At 36.3% G+C, this 13,831-nt stretch overlaps 2 protein-coding genes across 3 annotated transcripts; both read left to right on the top strand.

The window, feature by feature from the left end:
• Positions 5 to 3,721, top strand: LOC109844718 (urease accessory protein D; the record flags this gene model as incomplete). Its single annotated transcript, XM_020413832.1, has 8 exons — positions 5 to 97; positions 179 to 247; positions 370 to 444; positions 1,685 to 1,729; positions 1,908 to 2,141; positions 2,241 to 2,323; positions 2,777 to 2,945; positions 3,327 to 3,721. Coding segments are annotated over 8 exons (882 nt in total), but the record flags the coding sequence as incomplete, so codon positions are not given.
• Positions 5,833 to 13,205, top strand: LOC109844880 (UDP-N-acetylglucosamine diphosphorylase 1-like). 2 transcript variants are annotated; one of them, XM_020414050.1, is made up of 15 exons: positions 5,833 to 6,045; positions 6,306 to 6,360; positions 6,465 to 6,616; positions 6,883 to 6,922; positions 7,462 to 7,551; positions 7,623 to 7,729; positions 7,806 to 7,880; positions 8,057 to 8,096; positions 8,220 to 8,296; positions 8,375 to 8,452; positions 9,007 to 9,150; positions 9,813 to 9,880; positions 10,961 to 11,075; positions 11,274 to 11,430; positions 12,880 to 13,205. In XM_020414050.1, the coding sequence occupies exons 1-15, from the start codon at positions 5,854 to 5,856 to the stop codon at positions 12,975 to 12,977; spliced, it is 1,488 nt and encodes a 495-aa protein (XP_020269639.1). In that variant the 5' UTR covers positions 5,833 to 5,853; the 3' UTR covers positions 12,978 to 13,205. The 2 variants fall into 2 exon arrangements, with proteins under 2 accessions (XP_020269639.1, XP_020269638.1); XM_020414049.1 differs by having other exon boundaries at positions 5,834 to 6,045; positions 8,220 to 8,302.

Below are 13,831 nucleotides of genomic sequence, written 5' to 3'. Positions count from 1 at the left end.
GACCACCGGTCTTGTAGCAGTCGAGAAGGTCGAGGAAAAGTCAACGGTGACCCGTTGCTTCTGCAAATACCCTCTCAAGTTCATCATACCCAAAAAGGTCTCATCTTTACCATCCACGAACTCCTTTTGATGATTACTATTCTTTCAATTTCTTCGTCAGCAATTCTCAATTTTGTAGGTTGGTTGCTCCTCCAAGACTGATGCTGTTTGGATCTACACCCTCTCCTATGGCGGCGGAATTGTCTCGGTCAGTGGAATTTTTTTTGTAAATTTTGGAGATGAAATGGGGTTTTTTTTTTTTGGGGGTGCAGAAGCTGTGTTGGTTGTTAATTTTGGTTTTGTTGATTTATGATGGTGTTGTGAATGTAGGGGGATTGCATATCGGTTGGGTTGTCAGTTGGGGATGGTTGTACTGCGGCAATGACGACTCAGGCTTCTACCAAGGTTTGATCTTTTTGGTCATTTTCGAATGCTATTTTAATGAGGTTGAATAAATTGTTGTTTCGAAAGGGAAAAAAATTTGAATATGCACTGAACTTTTCCTTAGCAAAAATGACAGCATATCTAGTTAAATACAACAGCCTTGGTTGTATTTGCTTTTCCTTAGCAAATGATGTTTGTATGTACAATTACGAGTACAAGTCTAGCAAGTATTCCAATATGCACTTGCTGTGTTATTTATTTGTTTGCACTCCGTGTGTGCGTATGTGCATGCATGCCTATGCTTTGTGTATGCGTGTGTGCAGAGTTTGGTAAAATGAGTCTTTGTTGAAAACTAGTCGGTGAGAGTTCAAATGACCTTTTCGTTGATGAATCATGCAAATGGATGCAAATATTGATGATTGTAAGTATACATATAAGTCGGTGAAGCGTGCAGGAGAGATGCTTCTTTGATCTTAGTATCGAGATGCTTCTTTGATCTTAGTATCATGAGAAGAGGTTCTTCCCCTGATTTAATTGAGATCGTCAGGCAAGCATTATCCCAAAGCTAATGCACAAATTGTGGTCCAAAATCATGAACATCGAGTAATCTTATCACTTATGCTAATATGGAATACATCATACCCCACTTGGATAGTGGGGTTAGGGTGTAGGAGTGGTCAACTCTTATCGTGGGTTTGGATAAAAAGGGGTAGAGGAGGGGAATGGTTGAAGCAGACCCAAGGGGATGGGATGGAGATGGAGTGGATGGAATGAGTTTATATGTGTTTGGATAGACAAGAAGCAGAAAAGAGGGTATGTTATAATTTGTGTTTGCTTAGCGTAGAGAAAAGAAAGGGAAGGGATACTACATGACCAATATGTCCTTTGAAGAATTAATACGCATCTAATTTCTTTATTTTCTCTAAGGACAATAATGGAATATTGGAAAAGCCTCACTTAAGTTTCAATCTCTCCCCTCCCAATCCGTCCACTTTATGAGGGTTAAGAAAGTGAGGAAATTTGCCTATTTCTAAGTGCGGAGGTTAGAACGTCTTATTGATTAGTTAATATGTGATTGTTTGGTTTGCTTGCTAGACTTGAACTTATAGCTTACAATTACAACGATTTTTTGTCATCCACTGAAAATTAATTTTTTGATTGCTTGTTGTTCGGCCTTCCTTACACTTTTGACTTGCATAATTAGGGGCTTGGTTCATCTGAACTATTTATCTGATTTTGCAAAAGCAATTATTTTACACAGGTATACAAGTCTGTTGGTTCAAAGTGCTCAGAGCAAATTTTAGAGGTACTATTGTTTCTGAACTTGTATAAAATAGCCAATAATTTGAATTCCTCGATATACATATAAAAAGAAGTAGAATAGATCAAGATTTTGATAAAAGACAGAGTTTCATCATGTTTCTTTTATTTAATTTTCACGATAAAGGAATCAAAAACAGCTTTAAGTTTATTTTGTGCAGTAGGCTGGAATTGGAAGAGATGCACTTTTGGCTTTTATTCCAGACCCTGTTACATGCTATTCAACTGCTAGATACTCTCAGAAGCAAGTATTTAGAGTCTTTCCTGAATCAAATTTGGTTGTTGTGGATTGGGTTACTAGTGGGCGTCATGAGAGTGGAGAAAAATGGGATTTTGAATCCTACAAGAGTATCAATCACATCTACTTGAAAGATGATGACCCTCTATTTATCGACTCGGTAATGTTCTCCCTTTCTTGTATTTATTGGGTTTTCCTATTTCTTCATGATGATGATGATGATGATTTAATACCTGATTCCACTTTACTTGTAAACCAGGTCCTATTAGATCAAATGTCTGGTAAAAGCATTAGCGACCGCATGCAGGACTACCAGGCTATTGCAATGGTTATAATCTTAGGGTAAGTTCTGCCTGGGACTTGCTATTTAGATGGCTCTCAAAAATAAGAAAGGGTCATATCATATATATCATGCTCTTAAATAAGAAAGGGTCATATCATATATATCATGCTCTTAACCTACTTAATATTAATCTAGACTATGAGTATGGATTGGTAGTATGGCTAATGATATCGAGTAAATCCCTTCAAAGTGATGAATACAGAATGCAAAGGCAGGATGAAGTCTTACAAATTTGTTTATCCATCATGTTTACCTATTGGTTTTTTATTAAGAAACCAAAAAACATAAACATATATTCTCTTGACCTTAACTGGCCCAAAATAAAGTTTCCGTTGTTCAATTGGGTCGCTAAAATTGACTGTTTCTCTTTGAATATTCTGTGAAATCTTCTACTACTTCCACAAATATTCATAAACTAAAGGTGCTAATTACTTCATTTCATACTTCTCAAGGCCCAAGTTAAAGCACATCCAGGATCTATTACGAGCTGAAGTGAAACAAATGATGTCAGGAAAATTTCACTCGCCTACTGTCAACCAACGGTACCAAATGACTACCGAATCTAAACATGTTCAGTCAAAACCAGCCTTGCTTGCTTCTTGTAGTTCCTTCGGACCAAAGGTATGTGTCTCCGTGCTCATGAAGACAGGTAATTTTATTCCTGCCCATGGTTGGTGCATCCATATTGTTATGATGGTCTGTCTATGACTGTCGAGATCTAAATCTAGGTGAGACAAGTGGAAAATGCTCATTGTACTACTGACATCATACTATTTCATTGGCGTATTGCAAATCTTAGGGTACACAGCACTAATAGACAAGTGAGTGCAGTCATGATATGTCAGATGTCAACCTCTCCTTTCTTCCTATACAATATTCTTCAGAGGACCCTCTGTAGGGATTTTCTTTTTCCATAGAAAATATTATGAGATTTTTGTATTATATTTAGCATTACTACATAAATAAGGGTTCTGAATGAAGCTTTTCTTTTATATGGATCAGGGAATAGGCGTGGTGGTTAGAATTGCTGCAACGACGACCGAATCAATATACGTGTTCTTGAGGCATAACTTGGCGAGCTTGGAGCCCTTCCTCGGTGCACAACCATACCGATAACATCAAATACTGCAGATTACTACGAGCAGGAAAGATTTGAAGCACGAAGCCCTTTCTTTTCTCCTGCCTTTTTAATTTCTTCATGTACCCTGTGCAAGTCTTGAAAATTTCTCCACTCTGAGAATCTGAAGAATTTAGTTTATCTAAAAATTTAGTTTCATGTTGTTCCTTGTCTGTCTGCTTTTTACGATTATTTCTCTAGCTCAACCTGTAATTTGTTCACAGTTCACATTGACCATTATTTACAGCTGGTAATTGTATTATTACTGAAATTGAATTTGAACTGCAAATAGACTGCAGAAACAAGGAACATGCGCGTGTAAATGCACTCTCCTTTGCTGAGACATGCACACTTCGTGATGCAAGTTTTAGTTCTTCAACTGAAACTCTTCATTTTTTAGTATAGATCATATACGTTAAGGAACATGATTTCCCTTGAGTGATAAGTGAAAATAAGAGTTGTGGATTATAATTTAAACTCTAATGTGTCCTCGGAGGTTAAATGTTCTTCTCGCAGATTGAAAACTAAGCTATTTTACAAGACTAGATTTGAACATGAATTGCTCTGATATATCTTAATTCAGGCTTATTATATCAGCTCCCGTGATATGGGGCAATGTTTAATTTGAGCCCAAAGTACGCATCTTCGACTGAAAATTTCATATTTTATGTGAAAATTGCAAATGACACCTTAAGGTTAAGAAATTTGCACCTTTTATTATTTTTTTAAATTTTAGTTTTGGATATACCCTGCAAGAGGAGATCAAACATCTCCATCAAAATAATAAAAACCCAATAAAAGCACCCACCTAAGTGGGACAAGATAAAATTAGTTGGTGAAGATAGATCTGGCCCCTAAAGTTCTGGTGCTTGATTGCAATAAAACTATGATAAAGATAACTATAATTAATTGAAAAGATTGGTGCGGTCCTTATATATGAAAAATTCTTTAATGACCCAAAATATGGGATCAATAGGGGGGACAAGTGAGGTGTCCCCCTCCTATTGGATAATGAGTTGACCATCATTAATGATGGTCATGTCCCCCTCCTATTGGATAATGAGTTGACCATCATTAATGATGGTCAACTCATTATCCAATAGGAGGGAGACACCTCACTTGTCCCCCCTATTGGTCTCATATTTTGGGTCCATGTAGCAAAGCTCTATTTTATTTTATTTGCATAACTGAGTTTGAGTTGGTACGGGGCTCTGAGTCCGATGACGAGGTCACGGACCGTCAACGAGATTTGACGCCGTCAAGCCGACAATAACGGACTCCTTCCGTGACTCGCGTCACTTGTACTGTTCTGCACGTGTTCTTCACGTGCCATTTCATTACAAAATACTTTTTTTTATCGTCTCGCTAATAACTAATTCGGTTTGTATTCTCAATTTTGGCGCTCTTTTTGTTTGTGTGCAAGTAATTCATGGTTCCCGACTTCATTAGTTTAAAACTATAATTTTTAAATTTTTTGTAAACCTTGATAACACAAGTTTCCTGCAAGTTTTGTGGAAACTCCCCAAGTTTCGGGGGGTTTCTGTAAATAGATTTATATAACGCAGAGCTACGGATTATAAAAAATGTAAAATCTATTCTTATGTACTTATAAGAGGGCCTAAAGATTTACTATTTATACCACAGTGAATCACTGAATCACTGTAGCATAAACAGAATACTGTAGCATTAAAAACACTACAGTAATTATAAAATTACCGTGGCATTTAAAAAAGGATTGCTGTAGTGGAAAAAAAGAGGGTCATACTTTACACGAGGTGCACACTATTTTAAGCGAGAGACGTTAAGGTGGTGTTTGTTTCACCAAAAAATTTGGCATTTGGTATGGATACAAGTTTTAGGATTAAAAAGTGAGATTTTTTGTATTTTGGGATTCCTTGTTTGTTTTAAGAAATTTTTTAGAACATTGAATCCCAAAAGTGCAAAAAAAACCCAAATTTTAGAATTTGTCAAACCCTCTCAATTGGAGAGGATTTTGACAAATTCCATAAATGGGTGTGCTTACCTCTCAATTGAAGAGAATTTGACAAATTCCAATTTTATCTTTTTGTGGGAGGTAAGCTCACCAAGATAGCATATTCAACATATTACAAAATTTTGACATTTGGTAATTTTACAATTTGAGCTTAAAACAAACAAAATATTATAAATTGTAGTATTTCAAATTCTAAAATATTAATGAAACAAACAATATTTTAAAAATCTCAACTCATAACAAAACACCTATGAATTTTAAATCCCATAGTGAAATCTATTTCCTAAAATTATAGGATTTGAAACAAACAACCCCCCAAGTGCAAATTACGTTTTCCCCAAGGGTATTTACGCGAAAAATCCGACACCCGGTACAAATCCTTTGAAATCTTTGCCATCAGCAGTTTCCCCTCGAGAAAAATGAAAGAGATCGTTATCGGATCCGAGATCGGGAGGAGAGAGGGATCTTCGCCGGCGACGGAGAAGGCGGCGTCTCCGTCTCCTCCGGACACGCTGGTGGAGCGAATGAAGGACTTCGGCCAGCAGGACGCTTTTGCCTATTGGGATGAGCTCTCCCCTGAAGAGCGCGATCTCCTCGTTAAGGACATTCAGGTAATTCTCACTTCATTCGACAAATATCATTATTATTTTTAATGTAATTTTGTTGAATTTAGGTTAAATTTAGTTGAATGACAATCTTACAATTGAATTTTGATGTAGAGTAGTGTCTTTATAGTTTAATTCCTGCTATTATAGGGGAAAAGATTATTTCGTCACATCATTTAATGTATTGAGTAAATTTTGATTTTTGTAACATCTTGCTTCGTTTTACTATCTTTAATAGATAACCACTTGTATTTCTCGTACCTCAGAGTTTGGATCTTCCGAGAATGGATCGGATAATTCGTTGTTCACTTGGATCTCAAGGTTTGCTTTCCTGCGTAATTAAGATGAATAAGCATTGGGCTGCATTTTATAGCAGTGAAGTGTGTATACTTATCTTGCGTCTCTGAATGTGTGGATGAAATTAGGCCTTCCGTTGCCTGCGATTGAACCGGTGCCGGAGTCTTGTGTCTCGACTGTGGAAGCAAGAACTCTTGAAGATAGAGAGAGGTGGTGGAAGAGAGGGCTGAAGGCTATCTCAGAAGGCAAGTTAGCGGTTGTGCTTTTGTCTGGCGGACAGGTAACTTATTCCTTATAGCGTCTTCGAGACTATGCAAGTTTCAGTTTATGAGGTCGATTTAATTCTGAATTGACTAAAGGAAGCAAATAATGCTTTGGTGTTATACTTCCATTATGCAGCTGCTTTGTTTATCAGACTAAATCGAAACGCTAGATTCTTTTTCATATGGATTTCTTTTAGACTAAATTGCATTTCAACTACTACTTTTTCACTTGGGATAGAATGTTTGTGTTGATGGCTCTTCTTACTTGTGGAATTTGACCTAGGGAACCCGGCTTGGAAGTTCAGATCCTAAGGGCTGTTTCAGTAAGTAATACTTCTTCACGTCTATATCATACGGAAAGTATGTTACATTGAAGAACATGTGTATCAAAATGTTTTTCTTTATATGTTTATATCTTTTATTTGTAGAAACAACAATGCCATGTAGTTCGTCTTTGCATTCTGTGCAGAAGTTTAAACTTATAATTTTGTATCCTACAAATATGATACGGTTTTCCTTTCCGAAAATGGTCATTAGAACTGCCTTCTGATACTCTGAATGACATTCAAGAAAGATTCAAAGACTCCTAACTACAATGAGCCACATTCATGTCATTATTTTCAAGAAATTATATATAGATAAAAGCCTTCACCTGTTCACCAGCATAACAGTAGATTCTATCGTCAATGGATGTGAGTGTAACATGTTATGTAGTTTGAATGGATTGGTTAAAGTTCTGATACCTGTCAATTCTTCTTTACCTAATAATATGCTAGAGGTACAAGGTACTAAATCCTGTTAAGCATCTTTTCTTTTTTATGAGTCTCTTGTTTATCTAAATTTTTTTTGTCTCATGCATCAGATATTGGTCTTCCATCTGGAAAGTCTCTTTTCCAACTTCAAGCTGAACGAATTTTATGTGTTCAAAGACTTGCAGCTCAATTTACTGATGGTAAAGTCTCTGAATTACTTGACTGTTGAATGATATCTGTCAGGTTGATGACAAGCATATTTATCTGTCAGCTGCGCTTTCACCAATTCATTGGTACATAATGACCAGCCCATTTACCGATGATGCCACCCGCAAGTTTTTTGAAAGTCACAAGTACTTTGGCTTGGAGGCAGATCAAGTAAAGAAATGACCTTGCCCTCCTTTTTGCAATCTACAATTATCTTCAGCTGATTCTCTTATCCTCTTTGTTGTAGGTCACCTTTTTCCAACAAGGCACCATTCCTTGTATCTCTAGGGATGGTAGATTTATTATGGAGACTCCATACAAGGTATAAACTCCTCTTTCTTATTCAAATAAATCTTAAATCTCATATGCTGCTTTTGAAATGCAATGTGATTTTAAGTCAACAATCCTGCCTTTGTTTTTCTTTGCTCATAGCACACATGTTAGGTTTCTTATTGGAGTTCTCCACTTGTGATAGAATGAACCTTATTTTTTTATCAGGTGGCAAAAGCTCCTGATGGAAATGGAGGATTGTATTCTGGTATGAACTTAAGATATTTGGTGTTTTACAGAAATCAAATGCAATATCTACTTGTTTTCTTACCTTTCTTCATTTAATACTTGTGAGTTAACAAAAATCCTTTATGCTTTTATTCTTTCACAGCTCTGAAATCTTCAAAGTTACTGGAAGATATGGCTATGAGAGGTGTTAGATACGTGGACTGTTATGGAGTTGATAATGTACTGGTAAGATTTTGACTGGTCGGAAATTAGCGAACTGGATTTACATTTAATTTGCATCTAATCCCCTGGGGGCAGGTCCGTGTCGCAGACCCAACATTCCTCGGATATTTTATTGATAAAGGTGTCTCTGCAGCAGCAAAAGTTGTCAGGAAGGTAATAAACACCTGCAAATATAAAAATAGCTCGGTTCTTGGGGTGCAATTTTAAAATTTTATTTTTGGGTGTGATACAGACTGAAAAAGATGCATACATGTAGATTGTCATTGGAGCTCTTTTCCCGCTGTAGATATCACACAGACACATATTACGCACACAAAAAATCTCTTTTCCCGCTGTAGATATCACACAGACACATATTACGCACACAAAAAATCTGTAGATTGTGATAGAAGCCATCTTGCTGAATGTTCACTGTAGATGCAATATTTGTATATTAAAGATTGGTGATGAAACGCTACTCTTGCTCTATGATCTTGCTACTAGTATGATATTTGAAGCAGCTTCCATGAGATTATTTTCTGTCTAAATTTTCCTTGTATCTGCAGAAAGTTATTTTGAAGTAAGGCAATCGTTGTTAGATAACCTTATTTACCTTTTGAGTTTCTGTTTTTGGAAAGCCTTGAAGTTTCCTTTACGTGAATGTGTAGATTGATCTCAGTATTTCTACCATGAAACTTTAATCTTGTTGCTGTGGACTATGGATTCAGGCGTATCCACAAGAAAAGGTTGGAGTGTTTGTCCAACGAGGGAGAGGTGGGCCTCTTACTGTTGTTGAGTACAGCGAAATGGATCCATCAGTTTCTAGTGAGATCAATCAGATAACAGGGCGACTTCGATATTGTTGGAGCAATGTAATTTTTCTGATCTCTAATATAATGAGCTTACAATTTCTTTGTTGCTTTATTACTTAAATGCTTTCATTTGAGTTTCTTGGTAAAATTTTGCAGTGAGATTCTTTGAGAATTTTTGTAGAAAAAATTCAATATGGTAACTAACATAGAACTGTACAATCAACTAAACGTGGAAAAATTTTAAGCTTGAGAGAAAAAAAATATCCTCTAGTAGGGAAACATGAAAACTAGTTCTTTTTTCTTGGATCAATGAAGAGCCCATTTGCATCATTACGGCAAACAATGTAAATTAGTTCCAGGTGTTTCAAGATGGAACCCAAGTTCATGTCCTTGTGAGACAAAATCAAGTTAGTTAACATTCATCGTTCTCCTGGATTCTCCATCCTTGCTCAATTGTTTTGAAGTATTTGAACTATGGAGTATAGATTCTCTCTTAACTGTGTGTACTATTTGGTTAGAATATGACTAATTTGCTAGATTTGATCTGTGTATCTTACTTAGCATTTATTAATGTCATGGACCTTTCTTTCTTCTTCTTTAAAAGCTAGACCTTTACGGAAGCTTACATGTTTGCTTATGTATGCTTGGAATTCCTTATGAACTTTTGTGTGCTCATGATAATTTATCCATATTGAGGCCTTATATTAGCCATACGTTTGCAGGTGTGCTTACATATGTTCACTTTGGATTTTCTGAATCAAGTAGCTAATGGTCTCGAAAAGGACAGTATGTAAGTAATTCTCATACTACATTTTTTACACTACCACTTCACTTATCACATAATACCACATATCACTTAAATAGGATCAAACTTTGTGTTGTCTTGTACATATAAAAGATTCAATGTATAGCTTTGATTTAGTTCTTGGTTTAGTATGAACTAAAGAATAAAACCATTCATATCTCCATATATTAAAATGTTTGGAACAAGTCCACATATCATAAGATTGAACTTTGAACATAATAATTATTATTATGGGAGTTGGATACATGAGTTATTCTGTTATCTCCTGATCTTCATTAGTTTAGTTTGGTCTCAGCCGGATACATAGAGATCCAATAGACTAGGTAACTTGGCATTCTACTTCAGCAGAAGAGCTGCACAAAGGCATTTGACTTGTTCCATGAGATGTGAAACATAGAGATCCAATAGACTAGGTAACTTGGCATTCTACTTCAGCAGAAGAGCTGCACATAGGTATTTGACTTGTTCCATGAGATGTGAAAACATCGTAATGTGGGAATTGATTTTGAATCATTATCATAAACTGTATTGTTGGCAATAGAGAGTTTACACTATCAACATCTCAATCAATTAGCCGTTAGGAGAAATTATAGTGTGGCTTGAATTGCTGATTGTTCTTAAAGTACTCAGATTGTAAATGTGAAAATTTTAATTTGTAGATAATGAACTAGGTCTCCATCTTAATCTTTACATCTTAATTTGATACAAAGTGATTTTCCATCTGAATTAGCGGCATATTCCATGTGGCATGGTTCAAAATAGTTTATGACAATTCTAGTTAATTTGCTGAAGGTAATTTTTTTTCATTGTTCTGATTTTGTCATTAACTTGTAGGTGTACTTTCTTATTTGATGTGCTTAACATTTGTATATGTCATTTGGATTCAGTTGACTTGTAGATCAGATATAAACAACTATACATAATAGTGTTGTAATTTTTTTTCCACATATACGCTTGCTTTGATGACAATTTTATTTGTTTGTAGCCTCCAATAGTATTAATGAGTTCTCTAGTTAATCCAAACAAGTTATATTTTACGTGTTTAACATATGAATTTGAATGCAGTTATCATCTAGCTGAAAAGAAGATTCCTTCTGTCACTGATTATACAATGGGCTTAAAGCTTGAGCAGTTTATATTTGATGCCTTTGCATATTCTCCATCCACAGCTCTTTTTGAGGTTCATTTCTTCAAACTGCTACTGCATTATAGCTATTTTTATCCCTTAATAGTGCAGGATATATTTTATCCTGTTCTTCTGCATTCACTAATATCTCTATTACTCCCAAAAAGAGGATGGATAAAGTAAATGATGAAGAAAAAACAAATTGCTGGAAACTTTTCTGTCATTGATGCATTCTGAAATTTAAAACAACAGGTCTTGCGGGAGGAGGAGTTTGCACCAGTTAAGAACGCAAATGGAGCGAGTTATGACACTCCTGATAGCGCTCGGCTAATGCTTCTTCGCCTTCATAGTCGGTGGGTTGTTGCTGCTGGTGGCTTCTTGACACATTCTGTGCCATTATATTTAACAGGTGATCTTCCTGTCCATGATATTCCATATTCGCGACTTTTCCTTGAATAAATATGTTGATGCCAGTTACTTTAGCTTGTTATTTTGAAGAATAACTTGGGTCTAACCTTCTCAAAATTGATGCATGTAAGAGTGACCCAAAAGATGCATATTCTCTTAGGAAGTATAAACAAAAATGATGCAACAGTCTTAGGTTCTCGCAGAATCCTCACACTCCCTCTCCATGTTTAATGACCTCTTAGCCCCTAGAAATATCATCATCAGCCAATCATTACTCCGCAGTTATCAAAAACAAAGTGATGGAACTTATAGAACTTGTATCAGATGTGTTATTCGAGGATTCGATTTAAGATCATCCCTTGCACAATTATCTGCCAGTTAATTCAAACAACATAATTGATCTTGATAGTACAACAATACCATTTAAATTTCAAACCGAGTACTGGCAAAATTTTTGGAGGTCTATTACAGATCATTTAGTGAAATATCTGGTTCAGAAGCATCCGTAATTATATGCACACTCTTCTATGATGTAACTCCTTAGATTATGATCACCTGTGCTATTTCTATCTATATGGTCAATCATCACTTTAAAATACTCACACCTTTACTCCTTGGATACTGGTTTCAAAGTTCAGTTGTGCAGTGTTTCATACTTATTAGATCCCAAGGAAGGTCAAGACATGGCTATTTGTATATGCTTACAAACACAAAATGTGTACTGACGGCAACAAGGAGAACGTAAGACACGGGACTAATAAGAATCTGCAACGCATGGAAAAATCTTATAGTACGCATCCTAGAAAATGATAAAGCAAGTCCGGCACGAAAAGGCCATCAGGATGTTAAGGAAAGGGTTTCACATATCAAAAAGAAGGGGGAAAACAAATTTGAAGGAACATGTATTATTCTGATTACTAGTCTAGACTGTAATCGCTTCACGAATCCTGAACTATCACTCATCACCATCTATTGGTTCATTTTGGTGTTGGAATCATTTGGAACCTTAGGTTAATGAATGTTCAATTATAGTACCACGTGAATAAAATAACATACAAGTATCAGATTCTGTACGAGTTTGGGTGGTGATTCTTCCCTCAAATATATGGGTTAGTTAGAAAGACAAATCTTAAGGATGATCGTAGGACGGTATGGACAGTAGTGTCCTTAGGTGGCTGTTGATGAGGTGACTGTCACCTCATCGTCATGGAGGAATCAGGTAACATGGAGTCTTCTTCCTAGGATAGAAAATCAGTTGCTAACAAAAGAAAAGTAAAACTTAATCATAGAGAAGGCTTGGGTTCTTCTTAACAATGAACATAAAACAAGCGCCTCCAGATTTTGAAACATAATTAGATAGTATTGGCATTTTACCACAGTTGGGACCTGTGCTGATAATAATCAACAATTTCAACCATCTACTTCAATCTAAGACAAATCTTGGTCTCAGGTGTGGAAATCTCCCCTCTTTGTTCTTATGGCGGAGAAAATCTCGAAGCCATATGCCGTGGAAGAACTTTTCATGCGCCAAGTGAAATAACCTTCTAGTTGGCATTGGCTTGATTGCTTGGAAATGTTTATTGATGCAAAATTCTATTTGTTCAACTGCTATATATCCATGAACCGGGTACAGTTTTTGTCATCTTTGTTCATTTACCATTATAACACATGCATGCAGTGCTTATTGTTATTTAATTTGTTTACTTACATGGATAGATGTATTTGAGAATGTATACTGTTCATAATAAAACAATAATCAAAATTTCCTTTCTTTCATTTACTTTTTTTTTTCTTCTAATTCGTATGCGTGTGCAACTTTTATTTGTGTTTAGTATGTCGTGAAAGCAAGATAAACAATGACAATAAATTTGTGATTCATCATAATGTAGGTCATGTTTTTACGTTGATGTTCTTTTTCCCCCCTAGCGAAGGTTGGAAGCAAGAGTTGTTGTATGTTAGCAAAGAATGAATTCTTTGATTGAACTTTGATTGTGCTTACTACACTAGATTTTCCCTCTACGTGCATGAAAGTTACCGTTCCACGAAGCTTGATCCGGATTGGGCCTGGTTACGATAACTGGATGTTAGGAAAGGTTTGGGCTGAGGATCAGCTCAATACGCTGGACTAGGGTCTAAGTAGTCGGCCAGCGGTCAAAGAGTTTTCAGGGACGGTAAATAGTGAAATCTAAAAATAACTTTTTACGGGGTCTGATGAGCGGGGAGGGACAAACAAATGGGAGACCAGCGGTCAAAGAGTGCACAATGATAGAGGTCTGAGCCAGGGGTGGGTAGATCGCAGCTTGCTTCCCTTTCTCCTGCAAAGGAGAGGGAGAGGGCCCAAAAAAGGGACGTGTCCTATTCCCTCCACCACCCCTCTTGGTTACTGATGGATCCAATGATCC

Source organism: Asparagus officinalis, chromosome 6 (genome assembly GCF_001876935.1).
Source record: "Asparagus officinalis chromosome 6, Aspof.V1, whole genome shotgun sequence".
Lineage (NCBI taxonomy): Eukaryota > Viridiplantae > Streptophyta > Magnoliopsida > Asparagales > Asparagaceae > Asparagus > Asparagus officinalis.
The sequence above is the reverse complement of the archived record's forward strand: the minus strand, read 5'-3'. Positions and strand labels throughout refer to the sequence as shown.